The 26,567-nt window shown below is 55.5% G+C and overlaps 1 protein-coding gene across 1 annotated transcript; it reads left to right on the top strand.

Annotated features, from left to right (window-relative positions):
- The first annotated feature begins 2,910 nt into the window (after positions 1–2,910).
- LOC140473161 (menin-like) lies at positions 2,911–18,130 on the top strand. Its single transcript, XM_072567568.1, is given in 9 exon segments — positions 2,911–3,037; positions 8,799–9,254; positions 11,104–11,312; positions 12,918–13,046; positions 13,909–13,949; positions 16,080–16,132; positions 16,135–16,166; positions 17,991–18,099; positions 18,102–18,130. Coding segments are annotated over 8 exon segments (1,050 nt in total). The 5' UTR covers positions 2,911–3,037; positions 8,799–8,806.
- The last annotated feature ends 8,437 nt before the right edge of the window (positions 18,131–26,567 follow it).

Raw genomic sequence — 26,567 nt, 5'->3', positions numbered from 1 at the left:
GGGCCAGGCTGTAACTCTGGGAGTGCACTGGGGCCAGGCTGTAGCTCTGGGTGTGCACTGGGGCACTGGAGCCAGGCTGTAACTCTGGGAGTGCACTGGGGCCAGACTGTAACTCTGGGAGTGCACTGGGGCCAGACTGTAACTCTGGGAGTGCACTGGGGAACTGGGACCAGACTGTAACTCTGGGAGTGCACTGGGGCACTGGGGCCAGGCTGTAACTCTGGGAGTGCACTGGGGCACTGGGCCAGGCTGTAACTCTGGGAGTGCACTGGGGAACTGGGGCCAGGTTGTAACTCTGGGACTGCACTGGGGCACTGGGGCCAGGCTGTAACTCTGGGACTGCACTGGTCCATCAGCTGTAAAAAACACTGGATGGACAGAGTCGACCACTGTCCACATGGTGTGGCAGTGAGAGAGGGGGCAGAGGAATATACGCAGTTTTAGTGAGTGAGCAGATGGAATATAATGTGGGCAAAGGTGAGGTTATGCACTTTGGCTGGAGGAATAGTGGAGCTGAATATTATTTAAATGGAGCAAGACTGTAGAAAGCTGTGACACAGAGGGATTGGGGAGTCCTCATCAATGAATCACAAAATGGACAATAAATTCAATTCAATTCAGCAAGCACCCCAAATTCAGTGGGCCAATGGAATGCTGGCCTTAATTTCATAGGGAATGGGATATAAAAATAGGGAGGTTTTGCCGAAACGATAAAAGATACTAGTCTGGGCACAGCTGGAAATACTGTCAACAGCTTTGGGCCCCTTATCTAAGATAGACTGGGCATCAGAGGCAGTCCAGAGAAGGTTCATTTGACTGATTGTGGGTATGGGGTGGCTGTCTTATGGAGGAAAGTTTGAGTAGATCAGGCATTCCCCTGTTGGAGTTGAAAGAATGAGACAAAGAGTCATAGAATCATAGAGATGTACTGAAACAGACCCTTCCGCCCAACCCGTCCATACTGACCCAGATATCCCAACCCAATCTAGTCCCACCTGCCAGCACCTGGACCATATCCCTCCAAACTCTTCCTATTCATATCCCCATCCAAATGCCTCTTAAGTGTTGCAATTGTACTAGCCTTCTTGTACAAGACTCTTATGGGGTCTTGACAAAGAGACGGCACGGTGGCACAGTGGTTAGCACTGCTGCCTCACAGCGCCAGAGACCCGGGTTCAATTCCCGCCTCAGGCAACTGTCTGTGTGGAGTTTGCACATTCTCCCCGTGTCTGCGTGGGTTTCCTCCGGGTGCTCCGGTTTCCTCCCACAGTCCAAAGATGTGCAGGTTAGGGTGGATTGGCCATGCTAAATTACCTGTAGTGTTAGGTGAAGGGGTAAATGTCGGGGTATGGGTCTGGATGGGTGTGCTTCGGCGGGTCGATGTGGACTTGTTGGGCCGAAGGGCCTGTTTCCACACTGTAAGTAATCTAAGTAAAGAGACTTTGGTGCAGGTTCATAGTTCCTTAAAAGTGGACTCGCAGGTAGATAGGACAGTGAAGGAAGTGTTTGGTACGCTTGCCTTTATTGGGCAAAGCATTGAGTATAAACCTTGGGACATTGGTTAGGCCACTTTTGGAATACTGTGTTCAGTTCTGGTCTCCCTGCTACAGGAAGGATGTTGTGAAACTTGAAAGGGCTCAGAATAGATCTACAAGGAAGTTCACAGGGTTGGAGGATTTGAGCTACAGGGAAAGGCTGAACAGGCTGGGGCTGTTTTCCCTGGAGCGTCGGAGGCTGAGGGGCGACTTTATAGAGGTTTATAAAATCATGAGGGGCATGGATAGAGTAAATAGACAAGGTGTTTTCCCTGGGGTGGGGGAGTCCAGAACTAGAGGGCGTAGGTTTAGGATGAGAGGGGAAAGATATAAAAACAGACCTAAGGGGCAACTTTTTCCCCCAGAGGGTGGTACGTGTATGGAATGAGCTGCCAGAGGATGTGGTGGAGGCTGGTACAATGACAACATTTAAGAGGCATTTGGATGTGTATATGAATAGGAAGGGTTTGGGGGGATATGGGCCGGGTGCTGGCAGGTGGGACTAGATTGGGTTGGGATATCTGGGTCAGCATGGACGGGTTGGACCGAAGGGTCTGTTTCCGTGCTGTACACCTCAAGAAACTCCATCATTGTGTGTGAGTGTGAGTGTGGGTTTGTATTGTCAGTCAATGGTACACTCTGATGTAAGCTTCGCCCTGCAGCAGAGGGCAAGTAGTGTTAAAGAATGTTCCAGAATGGCAGTGTCATGTGGGCAGGTCCACTGGGTACATTCAGAAATTATCAGAACCTTGAACACTTTCACACATCACTGAGCACACAGCGCAGGGAACTACAACTCCCAGCAGCCAACACGGTGCCCGCATGCGCACTGGCTGCAACTTTTGCCCCGCCCCGCCCCGCCCAATCCTTTCCTTTATCCACGCCCCACCACACCCCTCAGAGCCGTCCCTTACCGAGCATGCGCAGTCCTCCCTCATTCCCCACTCCAGGACTACACTTCCCGGCGGCCCTCTGAGCACTTCCCGCATGCGTACCGAAAGCGCCTTCGCTTCTTCCCCGCCCACCGTTACCTCCCCCGGGTCCCTCCCACTACAGAGCGTGCGCAGTCCTTCCCCCACCGCATCTCCGAGTCCTCCGCCGCATGCGCAGTCCTTCCCCCACCGCATCTCCGGGCCTGCCTCCCCGCCGCATGCGCAGTCCTCTCTCGCCGCATCTCCGGGCCTGCCCTCTCCGCCGCATGCGCAGTCCTTCCCCCACCGCATCTCCGGACTTGCCACCCCGCCGCATGCGCAGTCCTCTCTCGCCGCATCTCCGGGCCTGCCCTCCGCCGCATGCGCAGTCCTTCCCCCACCGCATCTCTGGGCCTGCCTCCCCGCCGCATGCGCAGTCCTCCCTCCCCGCATGCGCAGTCGCGCCGGGGGGCCTAGTCGGTTGCTGAGGCGACCGTGAGGCGGGCCCCGAGCGTGTGGAGACAGCGGCGGCGTCGTGAGGGAGGGAGAGAGAGGGGCGATCGCTGCGGCCCCTCCACTTCAGGGGGAACGGTGAGAGAGAGAGACGGGGAGGGGGGAGACGGTGATGAAGTGAAAGCTGGGGGCAGTTTTCGCGCCTTTTCCGCTTTGTGCGGAATAAAGTTCCCCGTCCGTGCCAGCCCGCGCCTTCTTGATATAAAACCCAGCCCTTTTAGTCAGGGGAGACACTGACCGTCCTCCTTCCCGGAAACAGAGCGCTTTATCCAGGAGCAACGTCGCGGGGGGGTCAGCTAGAAAGCCACCAGCGACCAATGGCCTGGTCTATTGCAATGTTGAGAGTTTAAGGCACTTTATCCAGGAGCAATGCCACTGGAGGTCAGCAAAGCCACCATCAGAGTGTTTCTGTATACCATAATATGCTCGTTCCCCACCTGCTGAGAGCGCAGGTTCTTTATCCAGGAGCAATGCCACTGGAGGTCGGCTAACCGCCGCCGTCAGTGTGTTTCTGTATACCACAATATGCTCGTTCCCCACCTGCTGAGAGCGCAGGCACTTTATCCAGGAGCAATGCCACTGGAGGTCGGCTGAGCACCGAGAATACGCAGTGAAACAGCAGATTCCTGATGAAGGACTTGGACCCAAAGTGTCAACTCCCCTGCTCCTCAGATGCTGCCTTTACCTGCTGTGCTTTTCCAGCGCTGCACTCTTGACTCTGATCTTCAGCATTCGCAGTCCTCACTTTCTCCTAAAACATTATTACGTCAGTCACTTGTACCCTTTGAGAGTGCTGGCCATTTATCCAGGAGCAGTGCCCCTCGGGGCCAGCTAAATACCAGAAATATGCAGCAAAATATTATTATTTTGATCATTTCCCACCTGTTGAGAGCTCGTGCTCTTTATCCAGGAGCAATGCCCACTCGGGGTCAGCTGAACACCGGAAATATGCAGCAAAGTGTTAATTACAGTGAGTGTTTCTCTAGTTGACAGCTCAGGTTCTTTATCCAGGAGGAAGCGAGGACTGCAGATGCTGGAGATCAGAGTCGAGAGTGTGGAGCTGGAAAAGCACAGCAGGTCAGACAGCATCCGAGGAGCAGGAAAAACACCCGTTGATTCTCCTGCTCCTCTGATGCTGCCTGACCTGCTGTAGCTTTTTCAGCTCCACACTCTCGACTGTTCATCCAGGAGCAGTGCCACTCGTGGTCTGCTGCACGCAAGAAATATGCAGCAGAATGTTACCTTGCTCATTCCACTCATCGAGAGCCCAGGCTCTTTATTCAGGAGCAAGGCTGCTTGAGGTCACTTAAAACAGCCACCAGAGATGTATTGACGTACATTCCTTTGCCCACCTCTGCGCTTTGTTCCTGGACAAAGGGCCTGAGCTTTCAGCATTGGTCACGGTCAGCTAAACATCAAAGAAATGCACCAAATACCTACCTATCGAGAACTTGGCCTGTTTATTCAGGAGCAACATTGCTGGTGGTTAGCTAAACAATTTTACTACTCCTTACTAAGGCAGCACACCAGGAATCAAGCCTTTGTTTTCTTGGAGTCCTCACCAATGTTAAAATTATTATAAATATTACAACTAAATAGATTCTAGTTGGAAGGAGAGGCTGGAACTTTTTTCCCCTGGAGTGTAGAGGTTGAGGGGTGACCTTATAGAAATTTATAAAATCATGAGGGGTATAGATAAAGTGAAAAGCAGGGGTCTTTTCCCTAGGATGGGACAGTTTTAAGGTGAGAGGAGAAAGGTTTTAAAAAGACCTTAAGGGGTCATTTTTATTACGGAGGGAGTGATTCGTGTATGTGCAGTGAACTTTCAGAAGAAGTGGTGGATTTGAGCACCGTTACGGTGTTGGAAAAGCATTTGGATAAGTTCATGAATCGGGACAGTTTGGAGGGATAGGTGTTAGGATCAGGCAGGTGGGACTAGTTTGGGATTATTTGGCATGGACTGGTTGGACCAAAGGGTCTGTCTCCGTGCAGTATGACTCCAAATAACTACTCAAAAGTAGTTATTAGGGTGGAGGGAAAGACTGGAATGGCAGTTAGCCTGTTTCACTGAGGTTGACCTTTCGGCTCTGTTAAGGTGTGTTGCACCTTGGTTTTCCTTCTCCAACTTCTTCCATTTGCTTGCAGAAGGCACAGGGTGACTGATTCCCACTTGTAATATCTCTGGCTTACCGGTTAAGAGCCACAGTTTACAGCGGCTGCTAAGGAAAGAAAAATAACCTGGCTTTCTTCAGGCTGAAGATGTTAGTTTAAATTGCAGAGCAGAAACACAGCTCCTGGGGCAGCACAGTGGCTCAGTGGTTAGCACTACTGCCTCACAGCACCAAGGACCCACATTCGATTCCAGCCTTGGTGGGCATTGGGCCAAGGAGTGGCATATGGAGTATAGAACACAACATTACAGTGCAGTACAGGCCCTTTGGCCTTTGATGTTGCGCTGACCTGTGAAACCAATCTGAAGCCCATCTAACCTACACTTCCATTCTCGTCCATATGCCTATTTGATGACCATTTAAATGCCCTTAAAGTTGGCAAGTTGCAGGCAGTGCGTTTCACGCCCTACTACTCTACTACCCTAGTAAAGAACCTACCTGTGACATCTGTCCTATATCTATCACCCCTCTATTTAAAGCTCTGCTCCCTCGTGTTAGCCATCACCATCTGAAGAAAAAGGCTCTCACTGTCCACTCTATTTAACACTATGATTATCTGATATGTCTCAATTAAGTCACCTATTAACCTTCTTCTCTCTAATTAAAACAGTTTCAAGACCCTCAGCCTTTCCTCATAAGACCTTCCCTCCATACCAGGTAATGTCCTAGTAAATCTCCTCGGAACCCTTTCCAAAGCTTCCATATCCTTCCTATAATGTGGTGACCAGAACTGTACGCAATACTCCAAGTGCGGCCACACCAGAGTTTTGTACAGCTGCAGCATGACCTTATGGCTCCAAAACTCAATCCCTCTCCCAATAAAAGCTAACACACCGTATGCCTTCTTAACAACCCTATCAACCTGGGTGGCAACTTTTAGGGATCTATGTCCATGGACATTGAGATCTCTCTGCTCGTCTACACTCCCAATAATCTTACCATTAGCCCAGTACTCTGTATTCCTGTTACTCCTTCCAAAGTGTCTCACCTCACATTTTTCTGCATTAAATTCCATTTGCCACCTCTCAGCCCAGCTCTGCAGCTTATCTAAGTCTCTCTGTAACCTACAGCATCCTTTGGCACTATCCACAGCTCTACCAACCTTACTGTCATCCCTAGATTTACTAACCCATCCTTCTCTGCCCTTATTCAGGTCATTCATAAAAATGACAAACAGCAGTGGCCCCAAAACCGATCCTTGCAGTACCCCACTAGTAACTGAACTCCAGGATGAATATTTCCCATCACCCACCATCCTAACTCTTCTTTCAGCTAGCCAATTTCTGATCCAGACCACTAAATCACCCTCAATCCCATGCCTTTGTATTTTATGCAAATTTAGATAAACGTGATAAGTTGCATTTTGGAAAAGCAAGTCCGGGCAAGACTGAGACACTTAATGGTAAGGTCCTAGGGAATGTTGCTGAACAAAGAGACCTTGGAGTGCAGGTTCATAGCTCCTTGAAAGTGGAGTTGCAGGTAGATAGGACAGTGAAGAAGGTGTTTGGTATGCTTTCCTTTATTGGTCAGAGTATTGAGTAGAGGAGTGGGGAGGTCATGTTGCGGCTGTACAGGACATTGGTTAGGCCACTTTTGGAAGACTGTGTTCAGTTCTGGTCTCCCTGCTATAGGAAGGATGTTGTGAAACTTAAAAGGGTTCAGAAAAGATCTACAAGGATGTTGCCAGGGTTGGAGAGTTTGAGCTACAGGGAGAGGCTGGACAGGTTGGGGCTGTTTTCCCTGGAGCGTCAGAGGCTGAGGGGGTGACCTTATAGAGGTTTATAAAATCATAAGGGACATGGATAGGGTAAATAGGCAAAGTCTTTTCCCTGGGTAGGGGGACTCCAGAATGAGAGGGCATAGATTTAAGGTGAAAGGGGAAAGATTTAAAAGTGACCTAAGGGGCAACTTTTTCATGCAGAGGGTGGTACGTGTATGGAATGAGCTGCCAGAGGAAGTGGTGGAGGCTGGTACATTTACAACATTTAGAAGGGATCTGGGTGGGTACATGAATAGGAAGGGTTTGGAGGGATATGGGCCGGGTGCTGGCAGGTGGGACTAGATTGGGTTGGGATATCTGGTCGGCATGGACGGGTTGGACCGAAGGGTCTGTTTCCGTGCTGTACATCTCTATGACTGGAATAAGGCTTGCCTCAGTGATGGTAACAATGTGAATGATCAATAGTTGTTATAAAGTCCCACCTGCATCTCTGCTTCCCTTTTTAAATAAGGAAATCTACTGTCCTTCACTGGTGTGGCCTACATGTGACTTCAGACAAAGTGATGTCCTTGACCTTAACTGAGTATTTTTTTCTATCATTTAATGTGATGTGGACCAGCATTTACTGCTAATCTCTAATTGCCCCTTGAATCTGGTGGCTTGCTAGGACCATTTCAGAGAGCAGTTGAGAATCAGCCACACGGCTGTGGGTGTAGATTCACATTTGACCAGACCAGGTAAGGATGGCAGATTTCCTTCCCTAAAGGACATCAATGAACCAAGCGGATTTTCACAAAGATAACTGTTAGGGTCATGTTATGGGCCAAACCAAACCCCCTCAAAATGTCTGAAGAAGATAGTCTACACTCTTAATCTTCTCTTACTTTAAAGGCAAGTGCCAGGTGTTGCATTCCAGATGCAAATCAGTTGGTCAAACTAACAGATTTGAAGCATAAACACACTTCATTCATGGTTAAGATTCAACAAAAGAAAGAAGAAATTGGAGTAACAACTGTCTTGGAAAACTTAACAGAGTAACAGATTATTTAACTATAAACGGTAACTGTTCCAATATGCCATAAACACACCCTTGGCAAAGGCAAATTCAGTAAAATAGATTGTCTCACATGCAATTTCTAGCATCAGGCTTTTAGCTGTAACAGAGAGAGGGGAAACGGCTTCCACGTTCAGCTTCAAGACCCCAACAGTTGCTACTCAAAAGCTAACACTAAATATCCTGGTTCAGTGGGAGCTTGACACACCCAGTCAGGCTGCTTCTATTGTTCTAGTTAAAAAAAAAACCCAAGGCCTCACAAGCTGTTTACTTTATGGGCTTTCAGTAGAGAGCGCACCATCTCTGTCTTATCACCTTTCTCTAAAAACAAAGCCAGGACAAAATACGCCTCTTTAACCCAGAGAATTGGCACAGTCGCCATTAGGTTAGCTTTTACGACCAGCATTTCATTGGTACCAGCTTCACTGTATACCAGGTCAAACCCAAGCCCCTGCAACATTCACCCATGCCGCTGGATCACAAGCCCAGTGACAACACTCCTGTGCCCATCAGGTTCAAGGGCAAGAGGCAATGGTTAGTAAATGCTGGCCTTGCTAGCATCCTGTGGGGGAAATAAACATTGCGGGATTCTTGCGTTAAGTCAAATGTTGGAATTCTTGCGTCTGTCTGGACGAGTGAGAGATTTCGGCAAATTGTCTCTCTGTTTCGGCAATACTCGAGCTCAATAATTGGTCAGTCGCAAAACCCGATCACCACCGCAGTAATTCATTTGATAAGCGGCCGTGTAAAACCACATTGTACCTCAGTCAGGTTTGGCCTTGTCCATAAGAGTTAGGCCATTCGGCCCATCGAGTCTGCTCCGCCGTTTGCCGTTTGCGCGGTGTAATTGTTGGGTTGTTCTGTGCTCCTCCACCCCCCACCCGCGACCTGAAGGAGGCAGCATGGGTCTGAAGTCTACGCAGGTTGCCTTCTTCCCCATCTGCAGCATCGATGAGGTGGTCAAGCTGTTTGCCTTTGAGCTGAAGCGGGACGAGCCCGACCTGACCCTGCTGTCCCTGGTGCTGGGCTTCGTCGAGCACTTCCTCGCGGTGAACCGGGTCCTCCCTGTCAACGTTCCCGGCTGCAGCATTGAGGGCTCCCCGTGCCCCGAAACCAGATCCGAGGTGGCCACCTGCTTCCCCTGCGTGGACCTCCCCCAGGTCAGGGCTCTGCACACCCGATTCACCACCATGATCCGGGGAGCAGTCGACCGGTCCCTGTACCCCCTGAAGGAGGGCTACTCCAGCCGCGAGCTGGTCAAGAAGGTGTCCGACGTCATCTGGAACAGCCTGAGCCGCTCCTACTTCAAGGACAGAGCGCATATCCAGTCTCTCTTCAGTTTCATCACAGGTACGTCCTCCCTGCCTCTGAGAACCACCTTGCTCGATAAATGCCCAGTGATGTTAGCCCCGCTCTCCTCTGCATCACGAACATTGTGGGTTCAGGGCACTCCCCTCTCCGTGAAGCACACACTTTGAGATGTTAAACCAAGTCCCAGACCACCCCATTGTGAGGAGAGGGCGTGGTGGAGGTGTTAAGTAGATTCTGAGCCCGTGAGGGATGGAGGATAGCGAGGCTGTAATCCTAGGCCAGATATTGAAACAAAGCCTGCCAGGGTGGCACGGTGGCTCAGTGGTTAGCACTGCTGCCTCCCAGCGCCAGAGACCTGGGTTCAATTCCCACCTCAGTCGACTGACTGCGTGGAGTTTGCACGTTCTCCCCGTGTCTGTGTGGGTTTCCTCCGGGTGCTCCGGTTTCCTCCCACAGTCCAAAGATGTGCAGGTCAGGGTGGGTTGGCCATGCACAATGTAGGTTCGGTGCATTAGTCAGGGGTAAATGTAGGAGAGTGGGTCTGGGCACATTACTCTTCAGAGGGTCAGTGTGGACTCGTTGAGCCAAATGGCCTGTTTCCACTCAGTGGGGATTCTGTGAGCATTAGTTCCAAGCTGGTTTGATTTGATTCACGTTATCACGTGTATCTGAGTACAGTGGAAAGCTGTGTGTTGCAAACAGTACAGGCGGATCATAGCAAAACGAGGGGGAGGAGACAGCCGAGTGCTGTTATCGCTGGACTGTTCATCAGACCTGGGTTGGAATCCTGCCATGAATGTCTGGAATTAAGAGTGCAGTGCTGACCGTGAATCCGTTGTTGATTGCTGGGCAAAAGCCAGGTCACTCCTATCCTTCAGGGAAGGAAACTGCCATCCTTCCAGAGTCTGGCCTACATGTGACTCCAGTCCCATCAACATTGGGGTTGACTCTTAACGGCCCTCTGGGCCCAGCCAGTGACGCCCTCACGCTGTGAATCAATAGAGGGGGGGGGGAAAAAAGGACATCCAGATCATCGGGTGCTTGAATAGAGCAAGGGTACAGGTTTACACAGCTCAGAAGGAATACCAAGCAAGATCAGCATTAGGTTTGAAACCTGAGAGGCCCATTCACTCGCCTAATAACACCCTGACCAAGGGTTCTGTGTTCACCTAAGGAGGTAATTGGAACAATTGGAACCTCCCACGGGCATGACAGGGGTTAAACTGCTCTGCAACTAAAACAGAAATTGTCGGAAAAACTCAGCAGGTTTGGCAGCATCTGTAGAAAGAAAGCAGAGTTAACATTTTGGGTCCAGTGACCCTTCCTCAGAACCCGAACTGAACTTGAAACATTAACCCTGCATTCTCTCCACAGATGCTGCCAGACCTGCCGAGTCTTTCGGATGATTTCCGTTATCGTTACTGATTTCCAGCCCCCGCAGTTGTTTTGGTTTTATTATGCCCCGTGGTCAGGGTTTGTTTCTATGAGGTAGGCAGTGAGACATTGTTAGCGCCATTCCGTGCCGAATGAATTCCAACAGCTACTGTTTGTTCAGGAATGGCTCGTGGTACACACCATCTGCTCAACCTCTGCATCTACAAGCTGCAAAGTCCATCGGATTGTAGATGTGAGATTCCATAAGGATGATGTTGGAGCTCTGTCCTGGTAACAGTTGATCTGAAATTTCCAGACACCTCACATCGTGTATTCAGTGCTTAATCAGCAAAACTACTTTTCAAAAACGAAGCATGAAGCTGCAGCTGTTAAACTAGTTTGTGATCTCCTTTCACGCCGTGTGAATGTAACATAACAAAGTTCTGATTCCTGTTTTGTGACAGGACCGCCCTTTGGTTTGTTCTAATGACGTACCCGCTCCTGCTTCCCTCAGGTACTAAGCTGGACAGCTGCGGGGTGGCCTTTGCAGTGGTGGCTGCCTGTCAGGTCCTGGGCCTCTGCGATGTCCACTTGGGCCTCTCCGAGGACCATGCCTGGGTGATCTTTGGCGAAAACGGTGAGGAGACAGCTGAGGTGACCTGGCACGGCAAAGGCAACGAGGACAGGAGGGGGCAGACGGTGACAGCAGGTGTTGCCGAGAGGGTGAGGATGCTAGGGCTGGGTCACATGTATATGTTTGCACGTGTGTGTGTATGTAGCTGTTTGCACGTGTGTGTGTGTGTGTGCATCTATCTGTTCACGTAAGTATGCGTATCTATTTGCATGTGTGTGTACATGTATCTGTTTGCCCGTGTGTATGTGTATCTGCACGTGTGTATGTGTATCTGTTTGCACGTGTGTATGTGTATCTGTCTGCGAGTGTGTGTGTGCGCGTATCTGTCTGCACGTGCGTGTGCGCGTATCTGTCTGCACGTGTATGTGTGTGTTTATGTATATCTGTCTGCACGTGCGTGTGCGCGTATCTGTCTGCACGTGCGTGTGTGCGCGTATCTGTCTGCACGTGTATGTGTGTGTTTATGTATATCTGTTTGCACTTGTGTGTATGTGTATCTGTCTGCAAGTGCGTGTGTGCGCGTATCTGCACGTGTATGTGTGTGTTTATGTGTATCTGTTTGTGCGAGTGTGTGCATGTGTCTGTTGGCACATGTATCTATGTGTGTGTCTCTGGCATTTAGAATGAGGTGGGGCAATTGCATTGAGACAGAAGAGTTGATGGTCTGGCATTGTTGCTATTGGTCAGGGGAATCTAGAACGGATTGGGGGAGAAGGGAGTACTTTCCAAGGATGAGAGGCTGATCTTTTCTTTAACCGTGAGAATTGAGAGTCTTTAGAATTCCCTACCTCAAAAGGCAGTGGATGCCGAACGTGTAAATGTGTAGAAAGTAGAGGTCAGTAGATTCTAGATTGCTAAAGGAGTGATGGATTCTGGGGGGTAAGCAAGAACGGAGAGCTGGTGTTTGGATCAGATCAGCCGTGATCCGATAGAATAGGCTGGAAGGGCTGAATGGCCTACTCTAGTTCCTTTGGATGCATTTAGGAGTGAGCTGGGAACAGGGTGTGTCATTGGGAATCTTTGGAATTCCCAATGGCAGAGTGTTATGGTATTCCCTTGGATTAGACAGATCTTTGGTGTCTGAGGGAATCGAGGGAGCTGGGGAGCAGGCAGCTCAGTGATGTTGAAAGCTGTGGTCAAGACTGGGGGCGGGGGGGCCCGTTTTTAAGGTGAGAGCAGAGAGATTTAAATTGTGCGGAGCAATTATTTTACACAGAAGGGTGGTTCATGTGTGGAGTGAAATTCCAGAGGAAGTGGTGGATGCGAGCACAGTTAATGTTTAAAAACAGTCTGGGTAAGTACAGATAGGATAGGATTCGAAGGGCATGGGCCCAAGTGCAAGGAAATGGGGTTAGCACGGATGGACATTTTGGACCAGTTTGGGGCCGAAGGGCCTGTCTCTGTGCTCTAGGACTCTCTGACTCTATGTGAAGAGGAAAGGTTTTGAGGGATATGGGCTAGGAGCAGGCGGGTGGGACTGGTTTAGTTTGGGGTTAGGGTTGGGATGATGGACCAAAGAGTGTGTTTCCATGCTGTGTGACTCGATCAATCACAGTCACGTTGAGGCTGAAGGGGCCGAATGGTCTCCCGCTGCTATCCCTCGTGTGTGCGAGGCAGGCCTGTTCCGTCGGTCGCTCCGGTCCCTAGCTCGCCCTTTCCCCGGTTAACCCGGCGTGTTGTCTGTTTTGGCGCAGAGCTGGCTGTACCTGAAGGGCTCCTACCTGAAGTGTGACCGCAAGATGGAGGTGGCGCTCATGGTGTGCGCCATTAACCCATCGATCGACCACCACACGGACAGCGTGGAGCTGTTGCAGCTGCAACAGGTCAGAGGCTTCGCGTGGGCTGGGTAGGGGGAGGAGGAGAGAACACGCCGGTGTGGGAATGTGGGAAGTCTCAGACCCATGGGCTGCCCGCCCAGCTTCGGTTCGCGATGCCCCCCCCTCCCCCTTGCAGCCGATCAGCTGGAGAATGTCTCACCGCCCGGGTTGACTCAGGAAGAGGCCGTTATTGGGGGGGGGAGGGAGGGTGCAGGCAGCACCGGGACCCAAACAGCATGTGTACTTGCGGTGGCAGTGTGTATCTGAACGAAACTTCAAATGCAATTTGATACATCCCTCCGGAGCGACACCGAGCAAGTTTAGACCCCCCCCCCCGGGACCGGGAGATCAGAGAAGGGCGACCCCAAACTCAGTCAAAGATAATTTAGTTTATTTGCCTGTTGAAAGTTGCATAGGATAAAGAATGTTCAAGCGTCGGTGCATCTCTTCCCAGCTCCGCCCCCCCCCCTCCCCCAAAAATAAGCTCCTATTCCTCTGTCCCTTGTGTGTTTATTCCGGTTCACTGATGTCCTTTAGGGAAGGAAGCTGCCATCCTTACCTGGTCTGGGCCTACACGTGACTCCAGACCCACAGCAATGTGGCTGACTCTGAGCTGCCCTCTGGGTAATTAGGGATGGGCAATAAATGCTGGGCCCAGCCTCATCCCGTGAATACCCCTCCCCCAATATGTATCGACGTGATTCTCCTTGATCTCTTCCGGGGTTTGGAGGGGGGGAGCGGGTCACACGTTCCCCTCACATGCTGAGGGTCTCACTAAAGAGCAGATTGGAGGCGGGGTGGGTTCAGAGAGGGGTTCCTGAATGGACGATTCCCGGGGCTAATTCTGTTGCTTCTCTTCCTCTTTCAGCACCTCCTGTGGCTGTTGTACGACCTTGGGCACCTGAGCAAGTGAGTGTCACCGTGCCTCTGGAGCACCCCTCAGCTCCCCCCCCACCGACTCCAACGAGGGCCGCACAGTAAATGCAGACAGAACATAGCGAGAGAGACGTGCCCCTGTCTTTCATAAGCTCTTTGGGAAATACTCCCTGTGCGCTGAGCTGCTTGGCAACATAGAGGGGACCTTTCCCTTTCAGAGCAGAGGTTAAACGAGCTGACCTGCTGGGTGAATTGAAAGTTTCTCCCTTTAAGAGACACCTCCAGAAGGGAGACAGAATGCAGGAGTCCACAGGCCCGGTTAACATCTGTCAGAGGGAAAAGGTTCGAAGGTATTATTAAAGAGGTTACAGCAGGGTCCTTCACTGCGTTCGAGTTAATCAGGCTGAGTCCACATGGTTTAGTGAAAGGGGAATCACGTTTAATCAGGTTATGGGAATTCTTTGAATTATGCTTTGGCTCAGGGTGGGATGTGTCGTACTCAGACATCCGGAACGTTTTTCCCAAATGTTATTGCGGGAAGTGAAAGCTAACGGTGTAGAGGTGTGGATAGAAGATTCTCTGTGGATCCGCAGCAGTAGGGCTATTGCAGGCCAGCAGGATATCACCAGTGCAGTGCCCCGGGGGTTGGTGCTGGGGCCAAGGCTGAGGCAAAAGATGTTAAGGTTGAGAGGACATGACGTTCTGAAGAGATATCGATCAGTTAAGATAGTGGACAGAGATGTGGCAAATCACAGTCAGACAGCAGAAAAGAGTCCACCCTGAGATATCTGCACTGATCCCATTTTCCAGCACTCGGCCCATAGCTACTTACATAGACTACCGACAGTGTGGAAGCAGGTCTCTCGGCCCATTGAAGCCACACCAAACCTCTGAAGAGCATCCCACCCAAACCCAACACCACCACCCCCCCCCCCCCCCCCCCCCATCCCCATAACCCTGAATTTCCAACTAACCAACCTAGCCTGCACACTATGGGACAATTTCCCACGGCCAATCCACCCTAACCTGCACATCCCTGAGCACTATGGGACAATTTCCCATGGCCAATCCACCCTAACCTGCACATCCCTGGACACTATGGGACAATTTCCCATGGCCAATCCACCCTAACCTGCACATCCCTGGACACTATGGGACAGTTCCCCATGGCCAATCCACCCTAACCTGCACATCCCTGGACACTATGGGACAATTTCCCACGGCCAATCCACCCTAACCTGCACTTCCCTGGGCACTATGGGACAATTTCCCACGGCCAATCCATCCTAACCTGCACATCCCTGGACACTATGGGACAATTTCCCATGGCCAATCCACCCTAACCTGCACATCCCTGGGCACTATGGGACAATTTCCCACGGCCAATCCACCCTAACCTGCACATCCCTGGGCACCATGGGACAATTTCCCATGGCCAATCCACCCTAACCTGTACATCCCTGGACACTATGGGACAATTTCCCATGGCCAATCCACCCTAACCTGTACATCCCTGGACACTATGGGACAATTTCCCATGGCCAATCCACCCTAACCTGCACATGCCTGGGCACTATGGGACAACTAGCCAAGGCCAATACACTCAGTGCATTAACCATGTTGAATGCAGGGTTACAGGGATGGGGTAAGAGGATTGGTGTGGTTGGGATGCCCTCTGGAGGGTTGGTGTGGACGTGATGGGCCAAATGTAGGGATTCTAAGATTGTAGGACCTGGAGGAGACCATTCAGCCCACATTCAGTAAGATCAGGGCTGTGATGTAGGAACCCTGGGCTGGCTGGCCTATCTCCATCCCACTCAATGCTCTGTGAGTCTCAGATTGAATGTGGTGGATGGAGCCAGCAACGAGAGCTTTCTGTGGGTAAGCGTGTGGCTGCATTCACTTCATGGATGGGGAAAGGCTTTGTGAAATCCCGGGGTGGTCCTGTGGATAGTGTGAGCCTACCAATAAGCACAAGCTTCGTAAGAAATTGGAGCAGGAGTCAGCCAATTGGTGCTGCTCTTCCCCCCCCCCCCCCCCCCCCCCCCCCAATCAATGCGGCGGTGATTCGAACTCAAAGTCCTGCCTCCATACTGTGTGAGGGCCGATTGCGAGGGGGATGTCAATTTCTGAGTGCTCCTGGTTTCTCTCTCTCTGTGGTAGATACCCAATGGCACTGGGGAACCTCGCAGACTTGGAGGAGTTGGAACCGATGCCGACAGACCGGATCCATTGACACTTTACCACGAGGTACACAGCTCCCCTTTTCTCACTCACTTGTAGAATGTGGGCCTCATCGGCTGGGCCAGGATTTACTGCCCCCGTCCCTAGTTGCCCCCTCCCCTTGAGATGGTGGGGGTGAACTGCCTCTTGAACCGCTGCAGCCCACGTGCTGTGGGTAGACCCACAATGCTGTACGGGCGACTTGGGGTTAAAAGAAGGGCTGTTATTTGGACCCATAAAAAGAAATAAGTGAAAGGAAGAAAAGAATAAATGGGGCCCCCCGGTAATTCCCTCACCTTCGCTCGGGAGGACTCGGGTTCACCTCCCACCTGCTCCAGAGGTATTTAATAACATCTCTGAACAGATCGATGAGAAAATTAATTTAATGAAAAAACCCCACAAATCCAGACTAACCATTCAGGGCCCTCTTGTGGTCCAGTGGTAGAATTCCTCCCCCTGGACCAAGAGACCGGAGTTTTGGATACAGAACTGGCTCAAAGGTAGAAGACAGAGGGTGGTGGTGGAGGGTTGTTTTTCAGACTGGAGGCCTGTGACCAGTGGAGTGCCACAAGGATCGGTGCTGGGCCCTCTACTTTTTATCATTTACATAAATGATTTGGATGCGAGCATAAGAGATACAGTTAGTAAGTTTACAGATGACACCAAAATTGGAGGTGTAGTGGACAGCGAAGAGGGTTACCTCAGATTACAACAGGATCTGGACCAGATGGGCCAATGGGCTGAGAAGTGGCAGATGGAGTTTAATTCAGATAAATGTGAGGTGCTGCATTTTGGGAAAGCAAATCTTAGCAGGACTTATACACTTAATGGTAAGGTCCTAGGGAGTGTTGCTGAACAAAGACATCTTGGAGTGCAGGTTCATAGCTCCTTGAAAGTGGAGTTGCAGGTCGATAGGATAGTGAAGAAGGTGTTTGGTATGCTTTCCTTTATTGGTCAGAGTATTGAGTACAGGAGTTGGGAGGTCATGTTACGGCTGTACAGGACATTGGTTAGGCCATTGTTGGAATATTGTGTGCAATTCTGGTCTCCTCCCTATCGGAAAGATGTTGTGAAACTTGAAAGGGTTCAGGAAAGATTTACAAGGATGTTGCCAGGGTTGGAGGATCTGAGCTACAGGGAGAGGCTGAACAGGCTGGGGCTGTTTTCCCTGGAGCGTCGGAGGCTGAGGGGTGACCTTATAGAGGTTTATAAAATCATGAGGGGCATGGATAGGATAAATAGGCAAAGTCTTTTCCCTGGGGTCGGGGAGTCCAGAACTAGAGGGGCATAGGTTTAGGGTGAGAGGGGAAAGATATAAAAGAGACCTAAGGGGCAACTTTTTCACCCAGAGGGTGGTACGTGTATGGAATGAGCTGCCAGAGGAAGTGGTGGAGACTGGTACAATTACAACATTTGAGAGGCATTTGGATGGGGATATGAATAGGAAGGGTTTGGAGGGATATGGGCCGGGTGCTGGCAGGTGGGACTAGATTGGGATATCTGGGTCAGCATGGACGGGTTGGGCCGAAGGGTCTGTTTCCCTGCTGTCCATCTCTATGACTGTATAAGTCCCACCTCCTCTCGTGGTGTGAAATGAGAAAAAAGCAACAGGAGACGATGGGGGAGGGAATTCCAGGATTTTCCCCCAGTGATTTATCAATCCGCCGATGGTAACTGAGTTGCACTGTCCCTGCTCTCCAGAAGGGCGTTTGTTGTTCTGTGATAGGTCCAGCCCAGGGTTGGACAGAGAGTAAAGCTCCCTCTACACTGGTTAGTTATCACTGTACCTGTGTAACCGCCAGTTCTTTCTTTGTTCTGTTTCATTTCCTCATCTTGCTGCTTATCCCACAGGCCATTTCCTCAGCAAAGCAGTATTACAATAACGAACATGTCTACCCCTACGTCTACTTGGCCAGCTACTTCTGTCGCAACAAGAATGTTAAGGATGCTCTCGCCTCGTGGGCGATGCAGCCACCGTCATCCAGGAGTGAGTCCATCGCTGCCTGTCCTCTTCGGTACAAAGGAGCTCACCTCCACCTGCTTTTCAGCTAATACTCACCACGCCATTTTCACCACCCCCGCCCCCGCCCCCGCCCCCGCAACCCCGAAAGGACAGGCGCAATCTTGGTTTGATGTCTCATCAGAAAGACAGCACCTCCCACAGCGACCGCTCCCTCAGCTGCCCTCCCGCAGCGCTGACCCTCCGACAGTGTGGGCACTCCCTCAGCACTGACCCTCCGACAGTGTGGGTGCTCCCTCAGCACTGACCCTCGGACAGTGTGGGTGCTCCCTCAGCGCTGACCCTCCGACAGTGTGGGTGCTCCCTCAGCACTGACCCTCCGACAGTGTGGGTGCTCCCTCAGCACTGACCCTCCGACAGTGTGGGTGCTCCCTCAGCACTGACCCTCCGACAGTGTGGGCACTCCCTCAGCACTGACCCTCCGACAGTGTGGGCGCTCCCTCAGCACTGACCCTCCGACAGTGTGGGCACTCCCTCAGCACTGACCCTCGGACAGTGTGGGCACTCCCTCAGCACTGACCCTCCGACAGTGTGGGCACTCCCTCAGCACTGACCCCGACAGTGTGGGTGCTCCCTCAGCACTGACCCTCCGACAGTGTGGGTGCTCCCTCAGCACTGACCCTCCGACCGTGCTCACTCCCCCAGCACTGACCCTCCGACAGTGTGGGTGCTCCCCCAGCACTGACCCTCCGACCGTGCTCACTCCCCCAGCACTGACCCTCCGACAGTGCTCACTCCCTCAGCGCTGACCCTCAGACAGTGTGGGCGCTCACTCAGCACTGACCCTCGGACAGTGCCCACTCCCTCAGCACTGACCCTCGGACAGTGTGGGCGCTCCCTCAGCGCTGACCTTCCGACAGTGCCCACTCCCTCAGCACTGACCCTCCGACACTGCTCACGCCCTCAGCACTGACCCTCCGACAGTGCCCGCTCCCTCAGCACTGACCCTCCGACAGTGCCCACTCCCTCAGCACTGACCCTCCGACAGTGTGGGCGCTCCCTCAGCACTGACCCTCGGACAGTGTGGGCACTCCCTCAGCGCTGACCCTCGGACAGTGCCCACTCCCTCAGCACTGACCCTCGGACAGTGCCCGCTCCCTCAGCACTGACCCTCGGACAGTGTGGGCACTCCCTCAGCACTGACCCTCGGACAGTGCCCACTTCCTCAGCACTGACCCTCGGACAGTGTGGGCACTCCCTCAGCACTGACCCTCGGACAGTGTGGGCACTCCCTCAGCACTGACCCTCCGACAGTGTGGGCGCTCCCTCAGCGCTGACCCTCGGACAGTGTGGGCACTCCATCAGCGCTGACCCTCGGACAGTGTGGGCACTCCCTCAGCACTGACCCTCGGACAGTGCCAACTCCCTCAGCACTGACCCTCGGACAGTGTGGGCGCTCCCTCAGCGCTGACCCTCGGACAGTGTGGGCACTCCCTCAGCACTGACCCTCGGACAGTGTGGGCACTCCCTCAGCACTGACCCTTGGACAGTGTGGGCACTCCCTCAGTACTGACCCTCGGACAGTGTGGGCACTCCCTCAGCACTATACCTCGGCCAGTGCCCACTCCCTCAGCACTGACCCTCGGACAGTGTGGGCACTCCCTCAGCACTGACCCTCGGACAGTGTGGGCGCTCACTCAGCGCTGAACCTCGGACAGTGTCGACACTCCCTCAGCACTGACCCTCCGACAGTGTGGGCGCTCCCTCAGCGCTGACCCTCGGACAGTGTGGGCCCTCCCTCAGCACTGACCCTCGGACAGTGTGGGCCCTCCCTCAGCACTGACCCTCGGACAGTGTGGGCCCTTCCTCAGCACTGACCCTCGGACAGTGTGGGCCCTCCCTCAGCACTGACCCTCGGACAGTGTGGGCCCTCCCTCAGCACTGACCCTCCGACAGTGTGGGCGCTCCCTCAGCGCTGACCCTCCGACAGTGTGGGCGCTCCCTCAGTGCTGACCCTCCGACAGTGTGGGCACTCCCTCAGCACTGACCCTCGGACAGTGGCCACTCCCTCAGTGCTGACCCTCCGACAGTGTGGGCACTCCCTCAGCGCTGACCCTCGGACAGTGTGGGCACTCCCTCAGCGCTGACCCTCCGACAGTGTGGGCACTCCCTCAGCTCTGACCCTCCGACAGTGTGGGCACTCCCTCAGCACTGACCCTCCGACAGTGTGGGCACTCCCTCAGCACTGACCCTCCGACAGTGTGGGCACTCCCTCAGCACTGACCCTCCGACAGCGTGGGCACTCCCTCAGCACTGACCCTCGGACAGTGTGGGCACTCCCTCAGCACTGACCCTCGGACAGTGTGGGCACTCCCTCAGCACTGACCCTCGGACAGTGTGGACACTCCTCAGCGCTGACCCTCCGACAGTGTGGGTGCTCCCTCAGCACTGACCCTCGGACAGTGTGGGTGCTCCCTCAGCGCTGACCCTCCGACAGTGTGGGTGCTCCCTCAGCACTGACCCTCCGACAGTGTGGGTGCTCCCTCAGCACTGACCCTCCGACAGTGTGGGTGCTCCCTCAGCACTGACCCTCCGACAGTGTGGGCACTCCCTCAGCACTGACCCTCCGACAGTGTGGGCGCTCCCTCAGCACTGACCCTCGGACAGTGTGGGCACTCCCTCAGCACTGACCCTCGGACAGTGTGGGCACTCCCTCAGCACTGACCCTCCGACAGTGTGGGCACTCCCTCAGCACTGACCCCGACAGTGTGGGTGCTCCCTCAGCACTGACCCTCCGACAGTGTGGGTGCTCCCTCAGCACTGACCCTCCGACCGTGCTCACTCCCCCAGCACTGACCCTCCGACAGTGTGGGTGCTCCCCCAGCACTGACCCTCCGACCGTGCTCACTCCCCCAGCACTGACCCTCCGACAGTGCTCACTCCCTCAGCGCTGACCCTCAGACAGTGTGGGCGCTCCCTCAGCACTGACCCTCGGACAGTGCTCACTCCCTCAGCGCTGACCCTCGGACAGTGTGGGCACTCCCTCAGCACTGACCCTCGGACAGTGTGGGCGCTCCCTCAGCACTGACCCTCGGACAGTGCCCACTCCCTCAGCACTGACCCTCGGACAGTGTGGGCGCTCCCTCAGCGCTGACCCTCCGACAGTGCCCACTCCCTCAGCACTGACCCTCCGACACTGCTCACGCCCTCAGCACTGACCCTCAGACAGTGCCCGCTCCCTCAGCACTGACCCTCCGACAGTGCCCACTCCCTCAGCACTGACCCTCCGACAGTGTGGGCGCTCCCTCAGCACTGACCCTCGGACAGTGTGGGCACTCCCTCAGCGCTGACCCTCGGACAGTGCCCACTCCCTCAGCACTGACCCTCGGACAGTGCCCGCTCCCTCAGCACTGACCCTCGGACAGTGTGGGCACTCCCTCAGCACTGACCCTCGGACAGTGCCCACTTCCTCAGCACTGACCCTCGGACAGTGTGGGCACTCCCTCAGCACTGACCCTCGGACAGTGTGGGCGCTCACTCAGCGCTGAACCTCGGACAGTGTCGACACTCCCTCAGCACTGACCCTCCGACAGTGTGGGCGCTCCCTCAGCGCTGACCCTCGGACAGTGTGGGCACTCCATCAGCACTGACCCTCGGACAGTGTGGGCCCTCCCTCAGCACTGACCCTCGGACAGTGTGGGCCCTTCCTCAGCACTGACCCTCGGACAGTGTGGGCGCTCCCTCAGCACTGACCCTCGGACAGTGTGGGCCCTCCCTCAGCACTGACCCTCCGACAGTGTGGGCGCTCCCTCAGCGCTGACCCTCGGACAGTGTGGGCGCTCCCTCAGTGCTGACCCTCCGACAGTGTGGGAACTCCCTCAGCACTGACCCTCGGACAGTGGCCACTCCCTCAGTGCTGACCCTCCGACAGTGTGGGCACTCCCTCAGCGCTGACCCTCGGACAGTGTGGGCACTCCCTCAGCGCTGACCCTCCGACAGTGTGGGCACTCCCTCAGCTCTGACCCTCCGACAGTGTGGGCACTCCCTCAGCACTGACCCTCCGACAGTGTGGGCACTCCCTCAGCACTGACCCTCCGACAGTGTGGGCACTCCCTCAGCACTGACCCTCCGACAGTGTGGGCACTCCCTCAGCACTGACCCTCGGACAGTGTGGGCACTCCCTCAGCACTGACCCTCGGACAGTGTGGGCACTCCCTCAGCACTGACCCTCGGACAGTGTGGACACTCCCTCAGCGCTGACCCTCCGACAGTGTGGACACTCCCTCAGCACTGACCCTCGGACAGTGTGGGCACTCCCTCAGCACTGACCCTCGGACAGTGTGGGCACTCCCTCAGCACTGACCCTCCGACAGTGTGGACACTCCCTCAGCACTGACCCTCGGACAGTGTGGGCACTCCCTCAGCACTGACCCTCGGACAGTGCCCGCTCCCTCAGCACTGACCCTCGGACAGTGTGGGCACTCCCTCAGCACTGACCCTCAGAGAGTGTGGGCACTCCCTCAGCACTGACCCTCGGACAGTGTGGGCACTCCCACAGCACTGACCCTCGGACAGTGCCCGCTCCCTCAGCACTGACCCTCGGACAGTGTGGGCACTCCCTCAGCGCTGACCCTCGGACAGTGTGGGCACTCCCTCAGCACTGACCCTCGGACAGTGCCCACTCCCTCAGCGCTGACCCTCGGACAGTGTGGGCACTCCCTCAGCGCTGACCCTCCGACAGTGTGGACACTTCCTCAGCGCTGACCCTCGGACAGTGTGGGCACTCCCTCAGCGCTGACCCTCGGACAGTGTGGGCACTCCCTCAGCGCTGACCCTCGGACAGTGTGGGCACTCCCTCAGCACTGACCCTCGGAGAGTGTGGGCACTCCCTCAGCGCTGACCCTCGGACAGTGTGGGCGCTCCCTCAGCACTGACCCTCGGACAGTGTGGACACTCCCTCAGCACTGACCCTCGGACAGTGTGGGCACTCCCTCAGCACTGACCCTCGGACAGTGTGGGCACTCCCTCAGGACTGACCCCCCGACAGTGTGGGCACTCCCTCAGCGCTGCCCCTCGGACAGTGTGGGCACTCCCTCAGCGCTGCCCCTCGGACAGTGTGGGCACTCCCTCAGCGCTGACCCTCGGACAGTGTGGGCACTCCCTCAGCGCTGACCCTCGGACAGTGTGGGCACTCCCTCAGCACTGACCCTCGGACAGTGTGGGCACTCCCTCAGCACTGACCCTCCGACAGTGTGGACACTCCCTCAGCACTGACCCTCGGACAGTGTGGGCACTCCCTCAGCACTGACCCTCGGACAGTGTGGGCACTCCCTCAGCACTGACCCTCGGACATTGCCCACTCCCTCAGCACTGACCCTCGGACAGTGCCCACTCCCTCAGCGCTGACCCTCGGACAGTGTGGGCGCTCCCTCAGCGCTGACCCTCGGACAGTGTGGGCACTCCCTCTGCGCTGACCCTCGGACAGTGTGGGCACTCCCTCAGCGCTGACCCTCCGACAGTGCCCACTCCCTCAGCACTGACCCTCGGACAGTGTGGGCACTCCCTCAGCGCTGACCCTCGGACAGTGTGGGCACTCCCTCAGCGCTGACCCTCGGACAGTGTGGGCACTCCCTCAGCGCTGACCCTCGGACAGTGTGGGCGCTCCCTCAGCGCTGACCCTCCGACAGTGTGAGCGCTCCCTCAGCACTGACCCTCCGACAGTGTGGGCGCTCCCTCAGCACTGACCCTCGGACAGTGTGGACGCTCCCTCAGCACTGACCCTCGGACAGTGTGGGCACTCCCTCAGCACTGACCCTCGGACAGTGTGGGCGCTCCCTCAGCACTGACCCTCGGACAGTGTGGGCACTCCCTCAGCACTGACCCTCGGACAGTGTGGGCACTCCCTCAGCGCTGACCCTCGGACAGTGTGGGCACTCCCTCAGCACTGACCCTCGGACAGTGTGGGCACTCCCTCAGCACTGACCCTCGGACAGTGTGGGCGCTCCCTCAGCACTGACCCTCGGACAGTGTGGGCACTCCCTCAGCACTGACCCTCCGACAGTGTGGACACTCCCTCAGCACTGACCCTCGGACAGTGTGGGCACTCCCTCAGCACTGACCCTCGGACAGTGTGGGCACTCCCTCAGCACTGACCCTCGGACAGTGTGGGCACTCCCTCAGCACTGACCCTCGGACATTGCCCACTCCCTCAGCACTGACCCTCGGACAGTGCCCACTCCCTCAGCGCTGACCCTCGGACAGTGTGGGCGCTCCCTCAGCGCTGACCCTCGGACAGTGTGGGCACTCCCTCTGCGCTGACCCTCGGACAGTGTGGGCACTCCCTCAGCGCTGACCCTCCGACAGTGCCCACTCCCTCAGCACTGACCCTCGGACAGTGTGGGCACTCCCTCAGCGCTGACCCTCGGACAGTGTGGGCACTCCCTCAGCGCTGACCCTCGGACAGTGTGGGCACTCCCTCAGCGCTGACCCTCGGACAGTGTGGGCGCTCCCTCAGCGCTGACCCTCCGACAGTGTGAGCGCTCCCTCAGCACTGACCCTCCGACAGTGTGGGCGCTCCCTCAGCACTGACCCTCGGACAGTGTGGACGCTCCCTCAGCACTGACCCTCGGACAGTGTGGGCACTCCCTCAGCACTGACCCTCGGACAGTGTGGGCGCTCCCTCAGCACTGACCCTCGGACAGTGTGGGCACTCCCTCAGCACTGACCCTCGGACAGTGTGGGCACTCCCTCAGCGCTGACCCTCGGACAGTGTGGGCACTCCCTCAGCACTGACCCTCGGACAGTGTGGGCACTCCCTCAGCACTGACCCTCGGACAGTGTGGGCGCTCCCTCAGCACTGACCCTCGGACAGTGTGGGCACTCCCTCAGTGCTGACCCTCGGACAGTGTGGACACTCCCTCAGTGCTGACCCTCCGACAGTGTGAGCGCTCCGTCAGCTCTGACCCTCCGACAGTGCGGGCGCTCCCTCAGCACTGACCCTCGGACAGTGTGGGCACTCCCTCAGCACTGACCCTCGGACAGTGTGGGCGCTCCCTCAGCACTGACCCTCGGACAGTGTGGGCACTCCCTCAGCACTGACCCTCCGACAGTGCGGGCGCTCCCTCAGCACTGACCCTCGGACAGTGTGGGCACTCCCTCAGCACTGACCCTCGGACAGTGTGGGCGCTCCCTCAGCACTGACCCTCCGACAGTGTGGGCACTCCCTCAGCACTGACCCTCGGACAGTGTGGGCACTCCCTCAGCACTGACCCTCGGACAGTGCCCGCTCCCTCAGCACTGACCCTCGGACAGTGTGGGCACTCCCTCAGCACTGACCCTCGGACAGTGCCCACTCCCTCAGCGCTGACCCTCGGACAGTGTGGGCACTCCCTCAGCGCTGACCCTCCGACAGTGTGGACACTTCCTCAGCGCTGACCCTCGGACAGTGTGTGCACTCCCTCAGCGCTGACCCTCGGACAGTGTGGGCACTCCCTCAGCACTGACCCTCGGAGAGTGTGGGCACTCCCTCAGCGCTGACCCTCGGAGAGTGTGGGCACTCCCTCAGCGCTGACCCTCGGACAGTGTGGACACTCCCTCAGCACTGACCCTCGGACAGTGTGGGCACTCCCTCAGCACTGACCCTCGGACAGTGTGGGCACTCCCTCAGCACTGACCCCCCGACAGTGTGGGCACTCCCTCAGCGCTGACCCTCGGACAGTGCCCACTCCCTCAGCACTGACCCTCGGACAGTGTGGGCACTCCCTCAGCGCTGACCCTCGGACAGTGTGGGCACTCCCTCAGCACTGACCCTCCGACAGTGTGGGCACTCCCTCAGCGCTGACCCTCGGACAGTGTGGGCACTCCCTCAGCGCTGACCCTCGGACAGTGTGGGCACTCCCTCAGCACTGACCCTCGGACAGTGTGGGCACTCCCTCAGCACTGACCCTCGGACAGTGTGGGCACTCCCTCAGCACTGACCCTCCGACAGTGTGGACACTCCCTCAGCACTGACCCTCGGACAGTGTGGGCACTCCCTCAGCACTGACCCTCGGACAGTGTGGGCACTCCCTCAGCACTGACCCTCGGACAGTGCCCACTCCCTCAGCACTGACCCTCGGACAGTGCCCACTCCCTCAGCGCTGACCCTCGGACAGTGTGGGCGCTCCCTCAGCGCTGACCCTCGGACAGTGTGGGCACTCCCTCAGCGCTGACCCTCGGACAGTGTGGGCACTCCCTCAGCGCTGACCCTCCGACAGTGCCCACTCCCTCAGCACTGACCCTCGGACAGTGTGGGCACTCCCTCAGCGCTGACGCTCGGACAGTGTGGGCACTCCCTCAGCACTGACCCTCGGACAGTGTGGACGCTCCCTCAGCACTGACCCTCGGACAGTGTGGGCACTCCCTCAGCACTGACCCTCGGACAGTGTGGGCGCTCCCTCAGCACTGACCCTCGGACAGTGTGGGCACTC

This window comes from Chiloscyllium punctatum, unplaced genomic scaffold (assembly GCF_047496795.1).
Source record: "Chiloscyllium punctatum isolate Juve2018m unplaced genomic scaffold, sChiPun1.3 scaffold_536, whole genome shotgun sequence".
NCBI classification, from domain to species: Eukaryota; Metazoa; Chordata; class Chondrichthyes; order Orectolobiformes; family Hemiscylliidae; genus Chiloscyllium; species Chiloscyllium punctatum.
This window is presented reverse-complemented; position numbering and strand designations above follow the sequence as displayed.